The sequence below is a fragment of the Aricia agestis genome, chromosome 3 (assembly GCF_905147365.1).
Source record: "Aricia agestis chromosome 3, ilAriAges1.1, whole genome shotgun sequence".
In the NCBI taxonomy this organism is placed as follows: Eukaryota; Metazoa; Arthropoda; class Insecta; order Lepidoptera; family Lycaenidae; genus Aricia; species Aricia agestis.
In genome coordinates this window covers 14,029,655-14,054,310 of record NC_056408.1, presented here as the reverse complement: position 1 = coordinate 14,054,310, position 24,656 = coordinate 14,029,655, and the positions used below count along the sequence as shown (strand labels likewise).

The window sequence follows — 24,656 nt, the reverse complement described above, 5'->3', positions numbered from 1 at the left end:
AACACCAGTCTGTTCGTATTTCTGGATACAATTTTTATAACAAAATTTCTAAAAATCCTCGTAATGGTGTAGGAATATTAGTAAAACCATATTTAAAGTACAATATTATAAATACCAACTTTTATGAGGATATACAAACAATAGCCATATCTGTATATACAGACAATACGTCATCTTTAACTATTCTCTGTGTATACTGTCCTCCATCTGCTGGGCACATACGAATGAATAGATTGCGCAATATCATAAGAGATTTACCAAAACCTTTATTTATTAGTGGAGATTTCAATGCACATCATATTGCTTTTGGATGTTTATCCACCAAAAGTCGAGGCCAAAGTTTATATGATATAATTGATGAATTAGATTTATGTATTTTGAATAATGGCAGCTTTACAACAGTAAATTATCCTACACACAACCCTTCAGCAATAGATGTAAGTTTTGTTAGCCCTCACTTGGCACCCTTGTGTGAATGGTCTGTACATGATGATGCTATGGGTAGTTATCATTATCCAACAATAACAAACATTACCATGTGCATTGAAAGGTACACAATAAATCAATATGATGACAGATTTTTATACCATAAAACGGACTGGAATAAGTATAGGGAATCATCTAGTACAGTCTTCTATGAAATGATGGTCAATGAAGAGGATCCAATGAAATCTTATGATGAGTTTTGTATCCGACTTAATGAACTTAAACTAATGGAAGTTCCTAGATTTACTAAAACAAATTTTAGGAGTAGGCCACCCGCTCCGTGGTGGAATAGTACGTGTGAACAAGCAGTTATTAAATCATATGAAGCACTTAAACTTTATAGAAACGATCCAACATTAGACAATTACATTAAGTACAAAAGAATAGATGCTCTTAAAAAACGCACCATAAAGGAAGAAAAACGTAAAAGTTGGAACAGTTTTTGTAATAATTTCAATAGAACTACTCCTATAAGTAAAATCTGGAACCTTATTAAAAGATTTAAGGGTATTAGAACCAATAATAAGTCATATCAAAATGATTTTGTGCAACCATTGTTAGATAAATTATCAGATAATTCTAATTTAGTTAATCCTGATTCGTTAGAAACTTATTTTAATATGAACAGTGAAAATCCACAATCAGGATTTCTATTGGATCCTTTCTCATGGTCAGAATTTTTAACAAGTATAAAATCTAGAAAAAATACTAGCCCTGGTTTGGACGATTTTCCGTATATATTAATAAAAGAACTACCAGAATCTATCCAAAAAATATTACTGTGTATTTTAAATTGTCTTTGGCTTAAAAAACTGATACCAATCTCATGGAAGACTCAATGTGTGATACCCATACTTAAACAAGATAAACCACCAGAGGAGGCCAGTTCTTATCGGCCAATATCTTTATCATCATGTATTGGTAAGATATTTGAAAATATGCTAAAGAACCGCCTGGATTGGTACGCAGAATCTCATAACATCATTCCTCAAATTCAGTATGGGTTCCGTAGAGGACGAAGTTGTTCAGACAGCTTCATTTCTCTCATCCACGATCTGAAAAATGCAAAGGGCAATAAATTACATACTGTTTGTGTATTTTTAGATGTCCAGGGCGCATTTGATAATGTGGACCCTGGTATACTAGTTAAGGTACTTAGTAATGCTGGAGTACCCGGATATGTGTGTAAATGGATTTATAATTTCCTCACTGACAGAGTATTGTATGTTAAGCATAATAATATTTTACATGGGCCCCGGACTGTATCTAAGGGCACAATGCAAGGTGCAACATTATCACCTTTGTTATATAATTTGTATATATGGGAGATATGTAAATATGTAAATATTAAAAATGTAAATATCCTTCAATTTGCAGATGATTTAGTTTTATATTGTTCAGATATTAATTTATCAGTAGCGATAGAAAAGATTAATGCTTGTTTAATCCAATTGAGAAAATATTATCAGCAAATATTAAATTTAAAAATTAATGCTAGTAAAAGTAATTTAATGATATTTGGAAAAGACACACCATCTGCTGATGTAACTTATAATGGTGAGATTATTCGAAGAGTAACCTCACATAAATTCCTAGGTGTTAACATTGATCAAAAATTATCTTTTGAGGATCATATTAAATATATATCAAGAAATGCCATCAAGGGTATTAATATTTTAAGATGTCTTGCAGGTGTTTCATGGGGAGCAGATCCCAAAGTACTTTCAGTGCTGTACAAGTCTATTGTAAGAAGCCATTTTGATTACAGTGCTTTAGCCTATCTGAATAGCACTCATACTTTAAAGTTAGATGTAATACAGAATAGAGCTTTGAGGATTATATCAGGGGCAATGTGTTCGACTCCCATAAGGGCCATGGAGGTCGAAACAAGTATTATGCCTCTGATATTAAGGCGTCTTTATCTTGCTGAAAGATATTGTATTAAGCTACTTTCATCAAATAACTACCAAATTATAAATAGAATCATACCTCACCCAATCATCACAGATGGTCCATTAGCTTCACCTCATGATCTTCTGACTGGGCTGTCCCCAACTTTGTGCCGGATTTTCCTAGAAATACAATCTCTTTATTCAAATATCAAAATGTATTCACATTGGTCATGTTACATGCATCCGTATAGAAGTATAATACATCCTATTCTGGTCATAACAAAATCTATCAATAACAATTCAGACATCCTTGCGTTTTTAGAAGAAAATAACAAGTACTATACAATCTATACTGATGGTAGTAAGGGTGATGATTATGTGAGAAGTGCTATTTATGATTCTCAAAGGGACTTTGCTCAAAGTTTTGTTCTAGATATGCAATGTTCTATTTTTACAGCAGAGGCATATGCAGTTTTTGAAGCCTTAAAATTGATAAACGGTGTAAATAATTGTAAATATTTTCTGATCTTAACAGACTCTCTAAGTCTTATTAATTGTCTTCAGAATGTCAATTTTAGTTTTAAAACTAACTATATCATTTATTTTATCAAAGACTTTGTGTGGCGACTGGAAAATAAAGGTATAACAATAGCCTTTATGTGGGTCCCTGCACATAAAGGTATCTCTGGAAATGAAATAGCAGATAAAACTGCATATGATGGGGTCAATGCCCTAGATGTCAAAAGTATTGTAAATGTTCCTATGACCGATTTTTATTGTAATGTGAAAATATCTGTAAGAAACGTTTGGGAAGAATTTTGGAAAGGAGACCAAAAACTTAAAGGCAAGTGGTATGGACAAATTCAAGGAAAATTACCGACAAATCCATGGTACAATGAGCTGAAGATAGCGAACCGTGACTTTATCACAACAATAAACAGACTCAGATTTGGTCATAACACTGCACCTGCACACCTTGCGAGATTGAACATAATAAGCAGCAATAATTGCACTTTTTGTAACGAAGAGAACGCCGACATGAATCACATTTTTTTCAACTGTTCAAGATTCACCTTTCATAGACTAGTGTTGGCAACTGAAATTATTGAAGAAAGTGATACCTCCCGCCGCCAATTAAGTGATTTCCTAAAAAACCAAAAGTGTTATGGTGCTTTGTACAAATATATTAAAAATACAGTGGGAACTATATAAATATAAAATAAATTAAAAACCCTTTAAAAAGACTTGGCTTAAAGGTCTCGTTACCAGGCCATTAAATCTTAAAAAAAAAAAAAAAAAAAAATGTAATTGGAGGGCTAAATAAGCTTTAAAATTTGGCATAAAATATAAAGTTTAATATAAAAAAATGAAATACTTATTGTGTGCACACTGCACAGCTGTATTGATTTAAGGGGTAGCAGGGTTTTTTTATAAAAGCTTTTGACACCAATTTTGTTGACATCGCGCGCTATAAACTGAAGTCCACGCGGACGAAGTCGCGGGCAACAGCTAGTAATATATAATAAAGTATGTATGATTAGTTCTGTTACAATAATGAAGTAAAAAATAAAACGCCATCTGTTTTCATATATTAGAATTAAAATGTTGATTGCATTGATATATTTTCTGGATGGAATATAGGCCAACACGGTACACTCGAACTCCTTAGAAATGCAGTAGGAGTTCTATAAGATAAGATAGATTGATTATTATTATACCAAGTGATAATATTATTAAACATAATATTCTAACGTATTAAAAACTATAAACAAAAACATAATAACTAATAAGTATGATTAGTTCTATGTTAAAATGAAGTAAAAAATAAAACGCCATCTGTTGAATCGTATTAGAACTAAAATGTTCATTGCATCGATATATTTCTGGATTTTTTATAATATATTATACATAAAATATATTTAAGATTTTTGAAATTTTATTTTAATACACATCCAAGACCCAGGAACATTGAAAATTTTTTGTTCCGCCTGCGGGACTCGAACCCAGGACCCCCGGGATGAGCGCTGGCCACGCGCAATGCGAATTAATTTTCATCGATATTTTCATGGAAATAAGATATTTTCCCACATCAAAATGTAGCCTATGTCCTTTCTCAGACTCTAGAATAACTGTGTACAAAATTTCATTGCAATCGGTTCAGTAGTTTTGGCGTGAAAGCGAGACAGACAGACAGACAGAGATACTTTCGCATTTATAATATTAGTATAGATTTACTGATGGTATATGATGCCAGTACCTTTCTTGTTTCTTGTAGTGTTATTATTGCATAGTCTCACTACGCAAACTGGCATTTTGCTACGGACGTAACTTAAAATTTTGAAAATTATCGACACATCTACCTCACCCGAAGCTTGCGGCGCGACTGGCGCGCTTACGCCTTATCAGGCGTATGATTTGTTGCCACAATTTTCAAGTACTCCGACGGTATCTAGTCGTAGCGCGAGTGCGAGACCAATCATTCATCTAAGGGTTCGTTGTTTTTTTCAGCAAAATCGATCCAGCGGTTTGGGCGTGAAGAGACAGATAGACACACTTTCGCATTTATAATATTAGTATGGATAGTATGGATAATAGTTTGTTAGTGTCTGTTAGTGTCTGTTAGTGTTAACAGCTTGTTAAAATGTCAAGTCTTCTCTTTCATTCATATGAAAAACGAAAGAGGTAACGTGATACTAATCCGAGCATTATATACGGTAGTTGTTGGTGAAATTGGGCCTTAGAGGACTAGAAATCGGGGTTCTTGAATCTTGAGATACAGCTTGATGACTGATACTTGATAGACGGACACAGTAATAATCCATTTTTACCCTCTGGAGTCTGGGCACGGAACCCAAAAAACGATATTAAACGGCCCATTCACTATCCTGCATTGCAGTCCTGATGCAGTCCGCCGTGCAACATCATTCACTATCCTGCATAAGTCGGCGGACTGCACGCAGCCCTTACTTTTCCAGTTTTTAGGGTTCCGTACCCAAAGGGTAAAAACGGGACCCTATTACTGAGACTTCGATGTCTGTCTGTCTGTCCGTCTGTCTGTCCGTTTGTTAGTCTGTCTGTCTGTCTCCAGACTGTATCTCAAGAACCGCTTTAGCTAGACTTCTGAAATTTTGACAGATTGTGTGTTTCTGGTGCCGCTACAACAAATACTGAAAACAAAATAAAATAAATATTTAAAGAGGGCTCCCATACAAAAAACACGATTTTTTGCCTACTTTCGCGGTACAGATTTACGGAACCCTTCGTGCGCGAGTCCGATTCGCATTTGGCCGATTTTATTATGATTCGTAGATTTTCTTGGATTTTCATATTAGCTTCATGATTTTCCCGCATTTATAAATTAGCAGTATTGCCGTAAAGAAAAAACGGCTCATATGTTTTTGACGCCTGTCATTTGATTTTGAAGTTGACGTTGTATAAATAATTTTTATGAATTTTGAAATAAATATTTTTATATATTTTCGTTACCAAGTAATCTGTGTTCGTTACAACCCTCAAGCAAAAGTAATTTACAAAAAATATTTAACGGTTATAAAAATAACTCAGAAACTTAGAAATTGATTTTAGGTTAAGCAACAATGGCAACTATGGTAAAGGAAAAGAAACCAAAGGTAAACATTTTACAAGTTACACACTCTTTGTTATTGTAATCATTTTTTGCGCATTGGTAATTTATAACTTCCATACACATTCCGCTCAGTTTTTATTTCTTCCGTTTCTTCCATTCATGATAAAACTACTAAAGTCATTAAATTTCCAGAAAAAGAAGCCAAAGATCAAAAGTGCTGAAACTATGGAAGAAGTTGAGGATTTTAAATTATGTGTCACAGAGGAACCAGAGTCGAATCTTGTTGACCCTAATGTAAATAACACTAATTTAATAGACCTAAAATTAGAACAGCAGCTATCAGATCATGCAGGTTATGAGGAAGTAGGTACAAAAGATCCCCAATTAACAAAGCTAGAACAGTCGCAACAAATAAAAAAAGAAGAAGCTACTGGTAGTCAAGTTTTGCCATTACAAGATCCCAAACTTCAGACATATAGTAATAATGAAGTACATATTGCTGAGGGATTAACTGAATTAAAACTGGAAAGTCATGCAGAGTGTGAAAATGGTGTGCAGTTCAAAGATCTTAATACACAATTACATCACATCAAAAATGAAGATGAATTACCTAAAGAGGAGTGTACACCATCTGCACCAATATACTATGAATTATCACAAACATTTGAAGCGTCCATTCCAACAGAGATTGCATGTAATGTAAAAACCAAAGTACCATGTCTTGCAATGGAGGAGGCTATCAGAATATTTGCTGGACAAGAAATGTATGTAGTGAAAGAGTTGAGTGATCAAGAGGAGGCTTTGGTGGAGGTTGGTGGTTATCTTCAGCCTCAACATCCACTAGTGGACTTGATCACACACCTAAGGTAAAAATACACAAACAGAAAAATTTCTTGTGAAAGTCAGGTGCAGTAGAAACTCAATTAACTGGACTTAGTGTTGTTCCTAGGCATTAGGATACCAAAAATCCAGAGAAACAAATGTTATCTATTGTAATAATGAAATAAAGTTATCATTTAAAACTTTTACAGGTCGTCTCTGGTAGCAGTCGAAAGAGAGAGGCAAAGGATTAGTCAAGGTTACAGAGAAGAACAATCAACCATTTCACAGCTGTGGATAGTAGAGAAAAGAAAAAAAAATATATCAGAAAAGTGTAAATGTGGAGGAGAAATCTCGTTTCTTGTAACCTATGATTATGCTGAGTTACAAAAAAATAAATTGGCAGCTGCAAAATTGGGACTAGAATCTTTGTTGAGGGATGTTTTAGACTCATATTGTAGTCACCAGCATGAGGCTATGTTGACATATTGTGAGGTATGTATTAAAAAATATTGTGCAAAAATTATTATATTATGTAATTAATATTTAATTCATGAAGCCCCAAGCGGCCACATCCGGCAGCGATAACAATAGATAAGCTATTGTGTCTCGTTTTTCCGCGATCAATAGGTATTACCATTTTACAAAAAAATATTTTTCTTTAGATAGAGGATGAAATTGGATTAATATTACAAAGAGGTCGAGAAGAAATACGAGATTGCTTAGCCTTCATCTTACAATCACTTAAATGTGGTGATGAATTTGGTGATGTGTATGTCAAAGTTCTGCAAGAATGGGCATTCACTCTCGCTTCTGCTCTTTTCAATAAAGAACCAGATATGCGGGATCTGCTTTTTTTAATGCATCTGTTATTCAGGTAATTCTTTGTAATATGTTAATACACTTATTGTAGCTCTAGGTGCTTACATTTCATTTAATACTTTACAATATTTTATCTGACTATTACAAGAGCAAAATGTCTTGTGAGTTGAGGCATTCTTTACCAACCAGTGATGCACAAAAAGTAAAAGAAGTTTCAGTACAGGGGGCCTATTATGAGCTCTTAAATCCATTCACTTTACATCCTTATACAGTCAGTATAAGGACGTAAAGTGAATGGATTTAAGAGCTCATAATAGGGCCCCTGGATTGTTAATAATTGTAAGAGGCTAAAAATTCATTAAAGAATATAACATTCCATTTTACCTACATACAAAAAAGAAGATTTGTTTTTTTAAAGGCTTTCTGATGATGTATAATATAATATGTTTATTTACTGTTTGTAATGGGGATGCGTGTATAAGAAATTAAGGAGTATTTTAAATAACAGACAGTCGCGCTCAGTGCGGTGGGTGGAGCGAGTGGTGTGCATGCGCGTAGACGATTTCAACACGGCTGCGCGGTTTGTTGCATTCCTGGACATACTACTGTCGCAGCCGGTACCCGAGTCCGCAGTTGAATGCAGGGAAGGTACATGTTTTTTTTGTTTTTTTCCACTTTTTTTGGTTAAGAACATTCATCCAAAACAACTGAGAGATGTTTGTAATATATATACATAAATATTTTATAAATTTATTATTTAAATTATAAAAACTAGCAAAAACTTTTCCAATCTAACTTTCCACTGAGTTTTATTGTTCCTGTCTGATTTTTTAATATTTTAAAATAACTCAATTTTATATCAGATGTTCACGAAGAAATTTCCGAGGCTTGGGAGGAGTTGGATGCGTCTGGTTCTAGTGGTGGAGTGGGAAAGGGAAAGCTGCGGGAGGGTGATCTACTTGCGTTACTGAACGCGTTCCCAATACGAGAACTTATTGCATCACTCGTCCTACTGTCTGAACAGGTACTTTAATATCATAGACCTCATTACTAATACAAGTATTTAGGATGCATATTATACAAATACAAAATATAAAATCTTTATTGTCATGAATAATTAAATTTTTTTTTAAATATCAGCCCCCCCAACCTAGGCGTAGCCTGTGCTATGGGGGAATTCTTACCGAATAACAATATAATATAGAGTGCGACTAACAAACAAAAAACAATTCTAATGTAATATGAAAATAATCTTAATAAATAAAATAAGATATATTAATCTGCCTAAAATTTATATTAACAGCCATTGTCTTTTTCAGACAACATGTCCATGTATTATCAGACTAACACAGCAATATGAAATTGCTCATTACTATTGTTAGAATTTTTTACAATTTAATATTTATTATTTATGAATTAAGTTACATATAACATATTATTGGGACGAAGTTCAAGACAGAACAAGACACTTTTTTATTAGTACGCAGGTACTAATAAAAAAGTATGGTAGGGGCATAGGGCGTTAATAGTATTTCTTGGCGTCAATAGATGGCGTTTTTTAATAAATTTTTTTGAGTGTTTATGTATACTGGTTTTTTGAACATATGAAATAACTTCGTTCCATTCGGGTGTCCCTTAACACCTCTCAAGTTTTTTTAATTTTAATTGCCATTTTTTTATTAAACCAGGAGCCTCACCAGCAGAAATCGTGCTGGCGCGGAGCTACAGCTGGTGGCGTGCTGAAAGGAGCGTGCGGCGTGCGCGTGCTACTGAGCGTGGTCGCGCGCGCACTGCCGCAGTACCGCGCGTACGCCGCCGTGCACGCACTGCTATGTCGCGTCGCACGCGCAACGCTCACAGCGCTCGCGGCGCTGCATTTACAGTCCAGGTTTTTGCAATGGGAATCTAATAAGCTAAATTTACAAAAAAAAACCTACGTAGGGATATTGGAAACGTTCAATAAATAATAAAACATCCCACACCGGTTTCGGTGGCAGTGACCGGTTTCATTGAAACTAGGCCAAGCATAGTGCCCGAGTTTGTGCTGAGTACACTAAAGCACTCTCTTATATTGTTATATTTTTTTTAGGTCGAACTACCAAAGCGACATCAAAGAAAGAATATCCGCAGAGTTAGAAGCGTGTTTTGTATTAGGTTTCTCGATGCTCGACAGAGACAGACATTTACTGCCCACGACACTACTCAGCGATGACACCGTGTCGGACTATTGCATCACGCTGATGTCATCGTTGCACGGTGAGTGATAAAATAGTATAGTTTTAGGGCCAACCCACATGTACCACAACCACACGACAACCACACCACGTGGTCGGGCGTATATTTCGTATTGTAAATGAACTGGACTATTGATACGTACCACATTTTGCAGTCGTTGTCGACCACTTATTGACCACATCGCAACCACAAGCGAACTAGTGGCCATTGCATCGATGCAATGACAGTGCGCGCACACCGCCCGCGCTCTTCCTCCCCTCCGTTTCATTGACTTTCGTACGTAACCACATCGCAACTACTGGCGACAACGCAACCACGTCGACATTTTGTCGGTACCACAACGCAACTACAAAAAGCTGCAGCGACACTATTCACATATAACTACTGCTTGACGGCATTTTGTCGTTGCGACATGGTGTTATGGTTGTGGTACGTGTGGGTTGGCCTTTATACCATATAGATTTACACGCTTACGGCCGTTCCCAATATTTGATCTATCTCTGGTTTTGCCCTACTAGAGATAGGAATAACTCATAATTGACATAAAATATATGTCTCTAATGTCTAATGTGAGCTATTCCTATCTCTAGTAGGGCAAAACCAGAGATAGATCAAATATTGGGAACGGCCGTTAGTCTGTGTCCACGTCACAATCGATTAAATTATCCATGTGTTTTTCCCACCATAGATTATATTTATATTATGCCTTTCTTGTCAAACCATTGTCAAACTATTTTTTTTTCTTTTGTATTTTAATTGGCAATAATCTTAGTTCTTATGCTTGTACACCTGTCACTTATCTTTATTTATAGTAAGTAAATAATTAGTTATTTCTTTGTTCTTTCTTTTTTCTGTCTATTATTTTTACTGTTGTAGCTGTTGTAGTCATAATTATTTATCCCTGCATGTTATGTTGTGAAGTCACTCTTTGGCCCCTGCAGAATACCAGTGCAGCAGGCTTGCTTGCTACGTACTCGTATAGCTAAGCAGGGGCAATTTTTTGACATCACATAACATATACCTATAATTATAATTGTACTATCGAGGAAGTTGATTCCTGTGCAATTGACAGACCAACGTTATTTGGTCGAATATGTCAATTCAATGTTAATTGTGATCTGTCAGCTGGGTTTGACGTAACGCAACCAAACTACTTAGGTCCCCGATTTGCATAGGAATCAACTTCTCTGATAGTACATAGCTTAAGTCCTTTTTATTTTCTATTCTGTATATGTTGTGTGTTGAAAAAAATAAACGTATTCTATTCTATTCTATGTGTCTAGTCGCTTTTATACTGTACCGAAGAACCTTTTCGTTGTCATAGTGGTTTTGAATAAACGTTTTGTCTATTTCAGTAAGCACTTCGCGTCGTATTGAAATGTTGGATATAGAGACGCCTGCAGCTATGTCGTGCGCGGACCGAATACGCATAGTGGCGTTTGCCGCCGCACAACAACGCAACAGTACGCTCCCTAAAATAGTACTCGAGTTTCTATTACAGGTAATTTTATGATATTTTCTTTGGACATAGACGAATTAAGTATACAATCCTTATCCTTACTTATATACAAGGTGTAACAAAACTAGTGATAATACTTTAGGGTCCGTATATGTGTTCCTTGTAGGGAGCTCACTGTGAAAGTAGCAGCGCGGAAAGACCAATTTTTTTTCACTTTTGTATGGGGAAGGGAAACCATAAAGTTAATATACCTAGCGGACAATCTCGAGCTGTTAAACGAAATCGAAATTGATTTACGTCTGTGTGTAAAAATTTGTTTACGTAGGTATACACTTACACAAGCATCTTTCTAAGAGATTAAATTGTCAACGTGCCGATAAGGGCCGACTGGACGTCAAACTGATGAAAAATATTGGTTGTCTTGTATATGTGGCTGTCATAATAAACTTTATGGGGGAAACTCGTGACGCTGGGGCGCTTGCCCATACAAAAGTGCAAAAAAAAAAAGTCTTTCAGCGCTTTTTTCACAGTGAACTCTTTATAAGGAACACATACACTCCCTAAAGTATTATCACTTAGTTTTGTTACACCCTGTATAAATGAGAAAGTGTGGATGTTTGTTACGCTTTCACGCAAAACTTATTAACGAATCATCATGAAACTTTTTACACATAGTCTTGGAGGAATCAGAAGTAACAATTTTTTTATTTTAAAAAATATTTTTAAAAAAGGTGGACGCGGACTAAGTAGCGGGCAACAGCTAGGAATGTATAAATGTACTTAATTGAATAAAATATTTCGTCGTTTAAATGCTGCAACTTACATAATATTCAAATTTTAACATCACAATAATAATCAAAATGTAAAATAATCTTTTATCTGAAAACGTGAATTTTTCAGACTGGACTGAAACAAAAGAGTGAGACATGTAAAGACAAATGCGAAACGGCCGCTCGCGAACTTATACCACATCTACTAGCTGCTCACACACACTTGCATACTGCTGCGTTCTACATGTTAGCTGACATAAGTAACGGTAGGTGAAATAGTTAATTTTCTTGATTAATAAACATTAATATAATAAATATTTTTCCATGACTCGATAAATTTTGTGTCATACACTTTATTAAAATAAGTATCTAATTAAGGCGACGCCTTAATAATTTGGCTGTAGCGATATCGATTTTTCTCAGCAAAGACTAAAGCTAAGAAATTAAAGTTCATTGTCAGTATTCATCATGTCTTTGTCTTTGAATTACCCATAGCATAACATGATTGGTCAAATTTTATAACTGAATAATAATCAATCAAAAAGACCTCTGTAAAAAAAGGGATTCCTATTTTGCCAACAGAGAAGAGTGATTTAAGTTCCATTTGTAACATAGATTGGTGTAGTGTGTAAGTTCTTTATCATCGTAAATGTGTATGTTCCTTTATAATACTAGTAAGCGTAATTCAAACTTGTTACGCAAGGACGTGGTTTTCAATATTGTTACAATTATGTATTTTTTTTAATTAATAATAAATTGGATCTTGACATAACCAGTCGTTTCGATTCCCAACTCACCATCGCCACACCTCATGGCGACCCTGCCAGGATAGATTGACTGGAAAATCTACCATCGCACTATCAAAATCGTGATCCTGCCGTCTCTGCTGTGATTGGACCTGCCATCTAAGCGACCATTGGCGTTTGAATAATATTATGGGCAAAACGCAGAGCCGAGAGCAAGTTGTGATTGCCCAGACTGTTGGAGGCGACAACACCGCGAGGGCTGCAGCGGAGCACATCAACACTACATTGGTTCAAGCATACACTTTAATTTGCCCATACCTTATATGAAATGTATTTATGGTTTTTAAATTACGCGACAAAAATAATTTTGTCGCTTATGCCCTTTCCAATATCCAACACGGTTTTTTACTTTAACCCGGCGTTACCTTTTTTCAAGTAATAAATTCAAGTAATAATTTTGCTTTTAGTGGAATCCATCGATCCATTGTCAATAAAATCGCTGTCACCGGAGAAATGGCGTCCTACGCCTACAGACGTTCATGGGCTTCTGAACTACTGGTTTCTGAAATGTCCAGCATTCATCAAACAACTGTTACATCAGATTGACTGCACACCACACATGTAAGCACTAAGTATATTAATTAATAAAATTCTATTTTGGTAATTCCGATAATGAAATATTGTTGACGTACAAGTTGAGTATTTATAATGCAATATTAAGGTGCCGAAATATTTTAGTATGAAACGGTTGATTTTTAAGTGGGAAAGATGCTGCAATCGAAACGTTTTAAATACCTGTATATTAAAAGTATAAAATAGGTGGCTGATGTAAAACGACGATTGCCTGGCACTGTACCTATACATCTTATATAATATCTTGTATATCACAATATAAGTACGAATAATATGTCGTTTCCCACAGAGGTATGTCACTAGAGAGTCAGCTAGTAGTTGGGTATTGGCTGTGTGAGTACGGTCGTGGTCGCGCCGAGGCAGAGTGGGCGTGGTCAGCGCTGCGGCGGCTGCGCACGCACCGTGTGCTTTGGGGCTTACCGCTGGACGCGCCCGCACCTCAACACACCGACTCGCTAATGGACGCAGCATTCGCGCTCCTTTCTAGCCAATGGGGTCATTTAGTGCCGTTGGTAAGTTGACTCGTTGACTTGATGTAAGCTTATTTATTCTTGTCATAAAAAATAAATAAATAATAAATGCAAGCAAGCAAGCAAAATATCGATGTTTAACTTTATTAAAAGTTAGTAAGTAATCGAATATTCACTTAACAAAAGTTCAAAGTTTATTTAGTTTCTATAGTATATTTAGTTTTTGTACCTAACAAAAATAATATTTTAGTTTATAAAAATGTGTAGATATGCAGTGCGGGCGTGTCGGCTCTGCGGCGGCTGGCGGGCGCGCGGGTGGAGGACGCCGTACACTGTCTCGACTGCGTGCTTCGCGTCTTAGCGCTGTCGCCAGAGTCTATCTCTCACACACCCGAGTCAGTACTTATTACCTTATTATTATTATTTCATTATTTAACAAACCACAGCAATTGAACAAAATTGCAGCCAAGATTCATGCATAAAATACAATGCTCCCAAAGTGATAATGCGCATAGAAATTTTCGTAATTTTTCGACAACGATCGTATCCCGAGCGTCGGAAGACGTCGCTGCAAGCGCTGTTTTAAACTTAACTTTAAGGGGGCGACCTATGACAGAAAAAAAACGGTTTTCATCCGCGCACTTCATACCCCCCGCACTCGCCCAACGCATTCAAAATGTCACCGCGGCTATTATGTAGTGTAATTATTCTCGTAATCACTTTTTGTACGAACGTAGTATAACTAAATATATCAGATAAAATTTTGAGAAGTTCGAGTCACTTTCTATCTGTACTTTGAGAATCAAATTAATACCTTTTGCCATAAACATTAGTAATACTTTATGATATGTTTATTTATCGAAATCGAAGAGGCTCTGACACTACGAGTACTGGATCGATTCTGCTGTAGTTGTTACAAAAATATTATAACTTTATTTAATATAATCTACTAGCCACGTCTTCGTCCACGTCCGAATTTGGTTAGTTTTTGTGTGTATTTGCGTAAAATATATTAACATTTGTCAGATTAAAATATACAAAATTCTCATGTCACAATGTTTGTAAGCGAACTGCTCAACCGATTCAATGAAATTTTGCATACATACATTTGTTAGGCTTGAGGATAATTTTTTATCTGCTTTTTGATATAATAATATATTATTGATACTAGAAATAATTTATGTGGCAAACTGACGTTTGCCGAATCATCTAGTCAAATATGTATAAAAAATTCTCGGCTCACAGTGTTTGTGCGCGAACTCATCCAAAACGGTTCAACCGATAATAATGCTATGTACATTCGTTAGGCCTGACAATAGGTTTTTATTTACTTTTTATATTGATACTATAAAAAATAATAATTGGCAAAACAATGTTTTCTGGGTCAGCTAGTTTCCTCCTTTTAGCTCCCCTCGATTTCTTATGAATTGCACCATCAGATCACCACTTTTGTTAACATGTTACGAAATTCGGACTACATCTTATACAATAACAAAAGAATTTTGCAAATCCATCAACTAACGGCGGAGTTACCCTCCATGGTATCACTAAAATCGTCTCTGATGCTGGTGCTGAAAAAAAACCCAGCTCAAATTTTATCTCGATATACTAGTAAAATCACATGTTCGGGAATGTCAAAGATTTTGTGTAGTCTGCCGTCCAGCTGATATTTTCAAGAAGGGCATCCATAACACTGCCACTGCGTTGGCAAAGGTGCATTGATTGCACGGGTGATAACTTTGAATAACAGAAATAAGTAAGTTCGAAATAATCAGCCAAGTGTGAGTCAGACTCGCGTACGAAGGGTTCCGTACCGTTATAGAGCTAAAAATAGCCCAAAAATTGTAATTTTTGTATAGGAGCCCCCTTAAATATTAAGTTAAAGGATAAGTTGGATAGTAATCCATTATTAAAGTACAAATAAAATTAAGGATTTTGTAAAATTTTCAAGTGCTATAGCTATAGCAATTATTTGTTTGTTTTTAGTATTTTTTGTTATAGCGGCAACAGATGTATACATTCTGTGAAAATTTCAGAAGTCTAGCTATAGCCGTTCTTGACATACAGCCTGGAGACACACAGACCGACAGACAGACATTGAAGTCTTAGTAATAGGGTCCTGTTTTTACCCTTTGGGTACGGAACCCTCAAAAGAACCTTTTTCAAACAAAACGGCAATATCATAGGTATAAAAGACCTTATAATATATTAAGTAGTAAGTATAATATTATGTACTCTTCTAAATCCTATTAATATTATAAAGCCGAAAGTATGTGAGTTTGTGTGTTTGTTACTTCTTCACGCCTAAACGGCTGGACCGATTGCGACAAGATTTTACAAGAAGGTAGCTGACATACTGGATTAACACATAGGCTAAATTTTTTACCAACTTTCAAAATGGAGGTTATGTTATGTTCGTTTTTTTTAATTTTTCATGTTCAACGATTACTCCGCTGTTTGTGAACCGGGACTTTGCCCCGGTCCGTCTGCTTACGAAATGGTGTCATGTCGTTAGTGCTGAGTTTAAATTTTCATTTTTAGGATGAAACTAAGTTATCTATACTAATATTATAAATACGAAAGTATCTCTGTCTGTCTGTCTGTCTGTCTGTCTGTCTCGCTTTCACGCCATAACTACTGAACCGATTGCAATGAAATTTTGTACACAGTTATTCTAGAGTCTGAGAAATGACATAGGCTACATTTTGATGTGGGAAAATATCTTATTTCCATGAAAATATCGATGAAAATTAATTCGCATTGCGCGTGGCCAGCGCTCATCCCGGGGGTCCTGGGTTCGAGTCCCGCAGGCGGAACAAAAAGTTTTCAATGTTCCTGGGTCTTGGATGTGTATTAAAATAGTATTTCAAAAATCTTAAATATATTTTATGTATAATATTATAAAAAATCCAGAAATATATCGATGCAATGAACATTTTAGTTCTAATACGATTCAACAGATGGCGTTTTATTTTTTACTTCATTGTAACATAGAACTAATCATACTTATTAGTTATTATGTTTTTGTTTATAGTTTTTAATACGTTAGAATATTATGTTTAATAATATTATCACTTGGTATAATAATAATCAATCTATCTTATCTTATAGAACTCCTACTGCATTTCTAAGGAGTTCGAGTGTACCGTGTTGGCCTATATTCCATCCAGAAAATATATCAATGCAATCAACATTTTAATTCTAATATATGAAAACAGATGGCGTTTTATTTTTTACTTCATTATTGGAACAGAACTAATCATACCTACTTTACTATATAATATTGTTTTTATTCATAACTAGCTGTTGCCCGCGACTTCGTCCGCGTGGACTTTAGTTTATAGCGCGCGGTGTCAACAAAATTTGTGTCAAATTTAAAAACTTTTTAAAACCCTGGTAAGTGGTACCCCTCTTAGGGCCGCGCTACACCGGAATGGCAGCGCTGAAAGTGCTCGCCTAGCCGCTGCCATTCCGGTGTAGCGCGGCCCTTAATTAATCAAAATACCCAAAAACAGCTGTGCAGTGTGCACATAATCTATACTAATATTATAAATGCGAAAGTATCTCTGTCTGTCTGTCAGTCTCGCTTTCACACCAAACGCCAAAACTACCGAACCGATTGTAATTAAATGTTGTATACAGATAGTCTAAAGCCTGAGAAAGGACATATGCTACTTTTTTACTGGAAAAAAGGGTTGTAAGGGTCGTAAATTTGTTCAAAAAATTCATAATAGATGGCGCCGTGCGTCTTCTACATCGCGCTGACGCTTGCTCAAAAGTCTTTCTATAAGAGGTGGTGTCATCTTATATTTTAAGTCTCGATTTTTTTCGATTGTTATATCTATTCTACGGTATTAAATAACTCAGTACTTTATCTGTGCAGGCAGTGACGTAACCTTAAGACCAAATTTCACCAACGACTGTTAAAGTTAATGCTCGAATTAGTATCACGTTAGCTGTTTCGTTTTTCATATGAATGAAAGAGAAGACAGGACATTTTAACAAGCTGTTAACACTAACAGACGTTAGTGAAATTGGGGCTAAACCTATCAATGATAAATAGTTTATGGGTAAAGTTGTGTAATTGGGGGGCTAAATGAGCTTTAAAATTTGGCATAAAATATAAAGTTTAATATAAAAAAATTAAGTACTTATTGTGTGCACACTGCACAGCTGTATTGACTTAAGGGATACCAGGGTTTTTTTATAAAAGCTTTTGACACCAATTTTGTTGACATCGCGCGCTATAAACTGAAGTCCACGCGGATGAAGTCGCGGGCAACAGCTAGTTTATCATAAATGTGAATTTATTATAACCTAAACTAAGCATACAGATTTCGAGTGTCATTTGATTAACATGCTTTCGTCCCGTCTTTTACTTGGGGGACTGCGGCCCCCCGACCCCAGTTCCTTTTCGTGACACAAACGGCAAAGTATTCATTTATCATAAAAAATCAAAATCACATCTGGACATAAAATATATATTTTTATCTCCTTCGTTTTGGAAATCAGTTCAAAACAATAGTATAAGACAGAATAATCAACTTCCATCTCTCAGTCATCCAAATTGATGTTTCCGATTATCAAACTCAATTCGTTTTGTCTCTTACACCAATAACTGTTGCTTTTAACGAAAAGGTATCGCGTCGTTAGTGCTGTGTTTAAATTAATACACTCTAATATAGCCTTCCTGGATAAATGGTTTAAGATTTTTTTAAATTGGATCAGTAGTTATAATTAACTACTGATCCAATTAAAAAAAATCTTAAACCATTTTATTAACAATCTAATGATAAGCGCGTTCAAAGAAACAAACTCTTCAGCTTTATAATATTAGTATAGATGTGCCCTCCGTCCATCCTGTCCTCCGTCTCACAGTCCTTTACACTGCGAAAAGTTAGAAATCGTTTCACAAACGATCATCAACTTCCATCTCTCAGTTATCAAAAATTGATGTTTCCAATGATCAAACTCAATTCATTTTGTCTCTTATTACCAATAACTATTGACCTATTAAAACACAATTTAGTTTACCTAATAAATCGCGGGTAACACCGCGGGGCACAGATAGTCCTTACATAAATGTACCGTCAACTTTGTTCATACTCTTATTATTATTTATTATCAAGCTAAAAAAAAATGTTTTATTTCTGAGTAGATTTTAAGAAAATACTTTCAGAATGTTAATATTAGCTACGGCGCCTACCACCGGTTCGGGAACTATCCCGGCGAGAAGAACCGGCGTAAGAAACTCGCACGGGGCCCACTTTTTTTACCAAAAAAAAGTGAGGTAAAAAAATTATATCTTTTAAAATAAAATTTACAATGCTGTAACTTAAAATTATACAATGTCAACATACATACATAGTAAGTCATGTACAATAATGTAGAAGTAGCCTTGTAAGCAGCCATCCTACTCCCAAGATGTGCCATCGTATATGAAATCATTGACCTTATAATAAGCTTTGGCACACAAACGCTCTTTGACTACTTTCTTAATTTTATTAATGGAAAGATTTTGAACGTTTTCTGGGATTTTATTGAAAAGGCGTATACATTGACCTTTAAAAGATTTACTGACTTTACTAAGTCTGATCACTGGCAAATCTAGCTTGTAATTATTTCTGGTGTTTCTACAATAAATGTCACCTTTGGCTTTAAATTTACATACATTTTTTCTAGCATGTATTACATTATCCAAAATGTATTGATAAGCTACTGTCAGAATACCAATTTCTTTAAACTTTTCTCTCAAAGATTCAAATGTAGACATTTTGTAAATCGAACGTATAGCTCGCTTCTGCAGCACAAAGATAGTATTAATATCGGCAGCGTTTCCCCATAAAAGGATACCATATGACATTCTACTGTGAAAATAGCTAAAGTATACTAATCGTGCAGTGTCTTCGTCAGAAATTTCCCTAATCTTTCTGACTGCATATGCTGCAGAACTGAGTCTATCTGCGAGTTTAGCAATATGAGGACCCCACTGTAATTTACTATCTAGTGTAATACCTAAAAATACAGTAGTGTCCACCAAATTCATTTTCTCATCATTCAATAGTACATTGGTTTGAACTTGCCGTACATTGGGCAAAGTAAACTTTAAACATTTAGTTTTCGTAGAATTCAAAAGTAAATTATTAACATTAAACCAATGTACTATTTTTGAAAGAGTACAGTTTACCTCGTCGTAATTAGACTGTTGTCTCTTCACTTTAAAAATAAGTGAAGTGTCATCAGCAAAAAGTACTATTTCATTATCATTATCCTTAACTAGATAAGGTAGGTCATTTATGTAGACGAGAAAAAGAAATGGGCCTAAAATAGATCCCTGTGGGACACCTAATTCTATTTTGGTTCCATTTGATCTCTTATTATTGATTTAAACCCTTTGAGTCCTATTTTTGAGATAAGATGTCAAAAGGTTGAGTGCTGAGTCCCTTATGTCATAGTGGTGTAATTTCCTAATCAATGTAGCATGCTCGACACAGTCGAAGGCCTTAGAGAGGTCACAGAAGACACCTAAGGCATCCTGCGATCCCCCCCAAGCTTCAAATATACTACATAGAAGACCTATACCAGCATCCGTTGTGGAACGACCCTTAGTAAAACCGTACTGATTTTCTATGGTCAAAGTAGTGAATTTTGCATATAATATTATAATGTTATCACTGTTTGACAATTTAATCTTATCATTTCAAGACCGTAGCGTTGTTCCGAAGAAATTTATTCGATATTTCCATAGTATCGAGTACGACATTCATTGAAACTAAATCGATTTTCAAATCGCTGTCATACACTAGTTTTTGTCAAAACGATATCGATTTAAAGCCGATTTATTTTTTCAATCTCTATTGTCGCGGCCGCTGATTCGTCTATCGTCACGAAGCTTCGTGCTATGAGACGATACCATTGGACGATACACGCAGATCGTCCAATGGTATCATCTCAAGCACGAAGCACTACGCATGTGCGGCGGCAACAATTGGGTTTGACAAATTATTTGTCATGATAATATTATCATATTCGTAAACAAATAAACATATTATTATATATTAAATTAAAAAGCCTTCTACAATTGTTCATCGGCTCCCGTTTTCTCCTGTAATGGTTGCTTTTAGTGTGTTTATTTAATTTTTGTTTGTTTCCCATGGTTTCGATTAAATATTTCTCAATCCGGAGTAAAGGAAAAAGAAGTACATCCTCTCCTCAGGCGCGCGCGAACGCGACTGTTGGCGACTGAGAGGTGAGACAAATCTAGCGGTGAAGCTCCAATGTGGTTTTTCTTAAATATCTTTAAAAATATAAAGAATATTAAAAATCCGCTAGGTCGAACCCTCGGTAATAGAATTTTACTAGATGTGTAAAAATATTGTTACGGTACATGGTATACGGACACGTGGTGCGCAAGTACATACTCGAACCTTCTAGAAAGGTCTAATGTTTGTTTACGTGTTTGCCCTTTATTTGTTAGCGTGTTTGAATTTAGACCTTATGACTGAGTCCATAAGGTCTAAATTAAATTCAACTTACTGCACTTATCGCAAGGACGGCAGTTTTATTGTGGTACATGCCCGAGCCTCCTAGAAATTTCCCACGGTTGTTTACTTGTTTACGTGAATCGGGAAATTTCTGGAATTCGTCTCGCCATATAAAAAGAGCCGCAGGCAGGCCCGGCAAGTCAGTTCGTTTCGAGCTTTCAATCTGAGCGATTTCGGAGCGACAACAAGTGATCAATAGTGAGTGAACCAGTGAAACCTGCGACTTGGCTACGACCTAGGACAGTGATAGTGCTTAGTGATTGGACCTAGTGATTTGTGTTTGGACTAAGTGCTAAGTGTTGTGACCTAGTGTTTAGTGCAGTGTTAATAAAGTCTTCAAGAGAGTCACCAGATCTTTCTCTCCAAATCCTCGAACCCTAGCACGTAACAATATTAACTCAGTTTAATGCATGGTTTTGGCAATATATGAAAAAAATCGTCAAAGTTAGATGCATGTTTGTGATTTTTTTCTATCGAGAAAATTTTACGATATCGTGTTTTTGCTCAGATCGAATTTTCGGAAATATAATGTAGTATCTGTGTTTAGAAAATTAAATAATTCGGGGCTTATTATCAAGTACAAAAATGATTTATAAAATCGAAAATTTTGGATTAGTCGCCTTCTTAAGAAAAACAGCGCTTTGCAGAGACGTAGAGGCGCCTAACGTTGCTTGGACGTTACCATGGTGACGCCGCGATGGCTTCCCGGTGAGTTAGCGACAGCGGGCAGCCACCGGCTATATGATATTTACTCCTATTTCCTTTGAACAAGGTGCAAAATGTAAGTTTCATAGATTCGGGTGTTTTCGTGATTACGACAATTAGCGAAGATTTCCATGCGCATTATTAATTTGGGAGTACTGTACTTTTTTAATACACATTTTTTTAATCATAATAAATAATTTTAATCATAATAAATAATAATTAAACAATATTGTGATGATAATGCTCATTAATTATTGTGTAATGCTTGTCATATTATTTTTCTAATATTATGTTTTTGTTACTTACTTAATTGATATTTTTAACAGGTTCACGGAGGTATTTACGATAATATTGAATTCGGGGCCAAGCTTGGTGCAGCGCGCTTTGGGCCGTGGCGGGCGCAGCGGTCAGCAGATGCTCCAGCAGTTAGTGTTGGATCAGCTGCACGAACACAGGTAATCTTTATTTTATTATCACACGTCGTGTTTTGACTGTTTTTATCGCATGAGAACAATTTTTCGGGATGAAAATTATCTTATGTCCTTTCCGAGACTCAAAGTATGTAAATGCCGAATTACTTTTAAATCGGTTAAGCGTGTATCTGCCGGGCACGTCGACCTGATAAGACATCAGGCAGATACACGTGCATATTTTTAATATTTGTGTTCATTATACTCAGGAGTAACGAGATGCATCGCGCCGCGATTCTATCGACGTGGCTGCACGCTCTCTGGTGTCCCGCGCTCCCGCCCGCCAGCCGCGCCATCTTGGATGTGGCGCTGTGTACCGCACGTGACTTGCGCACGCTGGACGCACACGTCATGTACGTGTTAGAGGTAAATAGCCGGATTTAGGATTAGGCTTAGACTTTAGTGTTTTTTTACGAATATGCGATATAATCGTCTATAAATTAAAGCGCCACAATTTAAACAAAGTTTGTAATATAATACCGACGCTTTGGTTTTAATAATAGTGGACCACGATGTAAGAAAACTTGTTTTTTTAATACTACGTAAGTTAAGTTAAAACGATGGTTACGAAAAATAATCTCACTTCTTTGGGACTCAAAAAATATTTTCATTGTTCTATAATAGAGCTCGAATATATAGGCCGTCAATTTCAATTATCTAATTATATAAAGTGATATTTTTTTGATATAATATAATATTCATGATACATTTTGTCTCACGGATTTTGCGTCTCCACTCCTGGCATTATTATTATTTTTCGTTTAATTGCAAGAACCGTACATTTTCCATGATGAAAAGAGTCATATTTATTTTATACCGATTTTGCTGAAATTCGGTATGAAGATATTTCCCGGGACTTAAAGTATCTCCATACCAAATTTCAGCAAAATCGAGTCAGCGGTTTGGTCGTGAATAGATTCACACTTCCATACTAAAACTAAAACAAAAACACGAAGAGTTGGAGCTAGATAAATTTAAAAAGCACCCGAAAAAGCTTTGGGAAACAATTAAAAATATAACTCACACAAATAAAATCAGAAGGCATCCAGTAGAACTTACTATAATTAAACCTAGCATATTGGATTCACTTGATCACAGACCTATTTCTCTTCTGTGTTCATTTTCAAAAATTTTAGAAAAAATTGTCCACAAACGCCTAGTTAGCTTTCTAGATAAAAATAATTTAATATCCGACAAACAATTCGGTTTTCGCGCAAACAGGTCAACAGAAGATGCAGTAAAATTATTGACGCATATAGTTTCAGGACGTCTTGATGAGAAACGTTCATGTATTGGCGACTTTATAGACCTCGCTAAGGCGTTCGACACAATCTCCGTCAAAATCTTGTTGCGTAAGTTAGAATTAATGGGAATAAGAAGTAACGCCTTAGCCTGGTTCAACAGTTATTTAATTAATCGCAAACAATGTGTTAAAATTAACCATCATAGAAAATTTACAAAATATTAATTTTGGCATACCACAAGGGAGTATCTTAGGCCCTACACTCTTCATTTTATATATGAACGACATATTTAATATAAAACTCCACAAAACCGATATTATTTGTTACGCTGATGACACAGCAATTATTTTTTATGGAAATAATTGGGCTGAGGCAGCACGGCGGAAAATTCACTTAGGAAAATCGCTAGGTGGCTCCAAGATAACCTACTTACTCTGAGTATCCCTAAGTCTAAAATTCTATTCTTTCATAAAACAGGAGCATCAGCACCTCCTGTTAATCTCAATGTTACGGTACATACATGTCCTTTAAATAGTCAACAATTATTAGTAAAATGTAACTGTGAGCAATTAAAGAGAAAGAGAGAACAATTGCTACGAGAGATATATAGATAGACAACACACACACACACACACACACACACACACACACACACACACACACACACACACACACACACACACACACACACACACACACACACACATACATACACACACACAGCGCGCACTTAAAACTTAAAATTTAAAATCTTTAATGAGTAGCCAGAGGCTCT

At 35.7% G+C, this 24,656-nt stretch overlaps 1 protein-coding gene and 1 long non-coding RNA gene across 4 annotated transcripts in view; one reads left to right on the top strand and one right to left on the bottom strand.

Moving 5' to 3' along the window:
* Nucleotides 1–650: 650 nt before the first annotated feature.
* LOC121725770 lies at nt 651–3,591 on the bottom strand. 2 transcript variants are annotated; one of them, XR_006035431.1, is made up of 3 exons: nt 3,256–3,591; nt 2,476–2,558; nt 651–1,541 (listed from the first exon to the last, which is right to left on the bottom strand). It is a non-coding gene; the product is annotated as an uncharacterized LOC121725770 (long non-coding RNA). The 2 variants fall into 2 exon arrangements; XR_006035432.1 differs by having other exon boundaries at nt 2,481–2,558.
* Nucleotides 3,592–5,883: 2,292 nt separating this feature from the next.
* The window catches only part of LOC121725768 (ectopic P granules protein 5 homolog), a 41,873-nt gene continuing 23,100 nt past the window's right edge, over nt 5,884–24,656 (top strand). For both annotated transcript variants that reach the window (XM_042112870.1, XM_042112869.1), the window contains exons 1-15: nt 5,884–6,007; nt 6,157–6,830; nt 6,996–7,278; nt 7,449–7,660; nt 8,114–8,253; nt 8,469–8,629; nt 9,294–9,493; nt 9,695–9,861; nt 11,196–11,341; nt 12,200–12,335; nt 13,283–13,436; nt 13,738–13,960; nt 14,186–14,313; nt 22,494–22,622; nt 22,847–23,003. In XM_042112870.1, the coding sequence (XP_041968804.1) occupies nt 5,975–6,007; nt 6,157–6,830; nt 6,996–7,278; nt 7,449–7,660; nt 8,114–8,253; nt 8,469–8,629; nt 9,294–9,493; nt 9,695–9,861; nt 11,196–11,341; nt 12,200–12,335; nt 13,283–13,436; nt 13,738–13,960; nt 14,186–14,313; nt 22,494–22,622; nt 22,847–23,003 (2,943 nt within the window). In that variant the 5' untranslated portion in view covers nt 5,884–5,974. The remainder of the gene's footprint in view (nt 6,008–6,156; nt 6,831–6,995; nt 7,279–7,448; nt 7,661–8,113; nt 8,254–8,468; nt 8,630–9,293; nt 9,494–9,694; nt 9,862–11,195; nt 11,342–12,199; nt 12,336–13,282; nt 13,437–13,737; nt 13,961–14,185; nt 14,314–22,493; nt 22,623–22,846; nt 23,004–24,656) is intronic.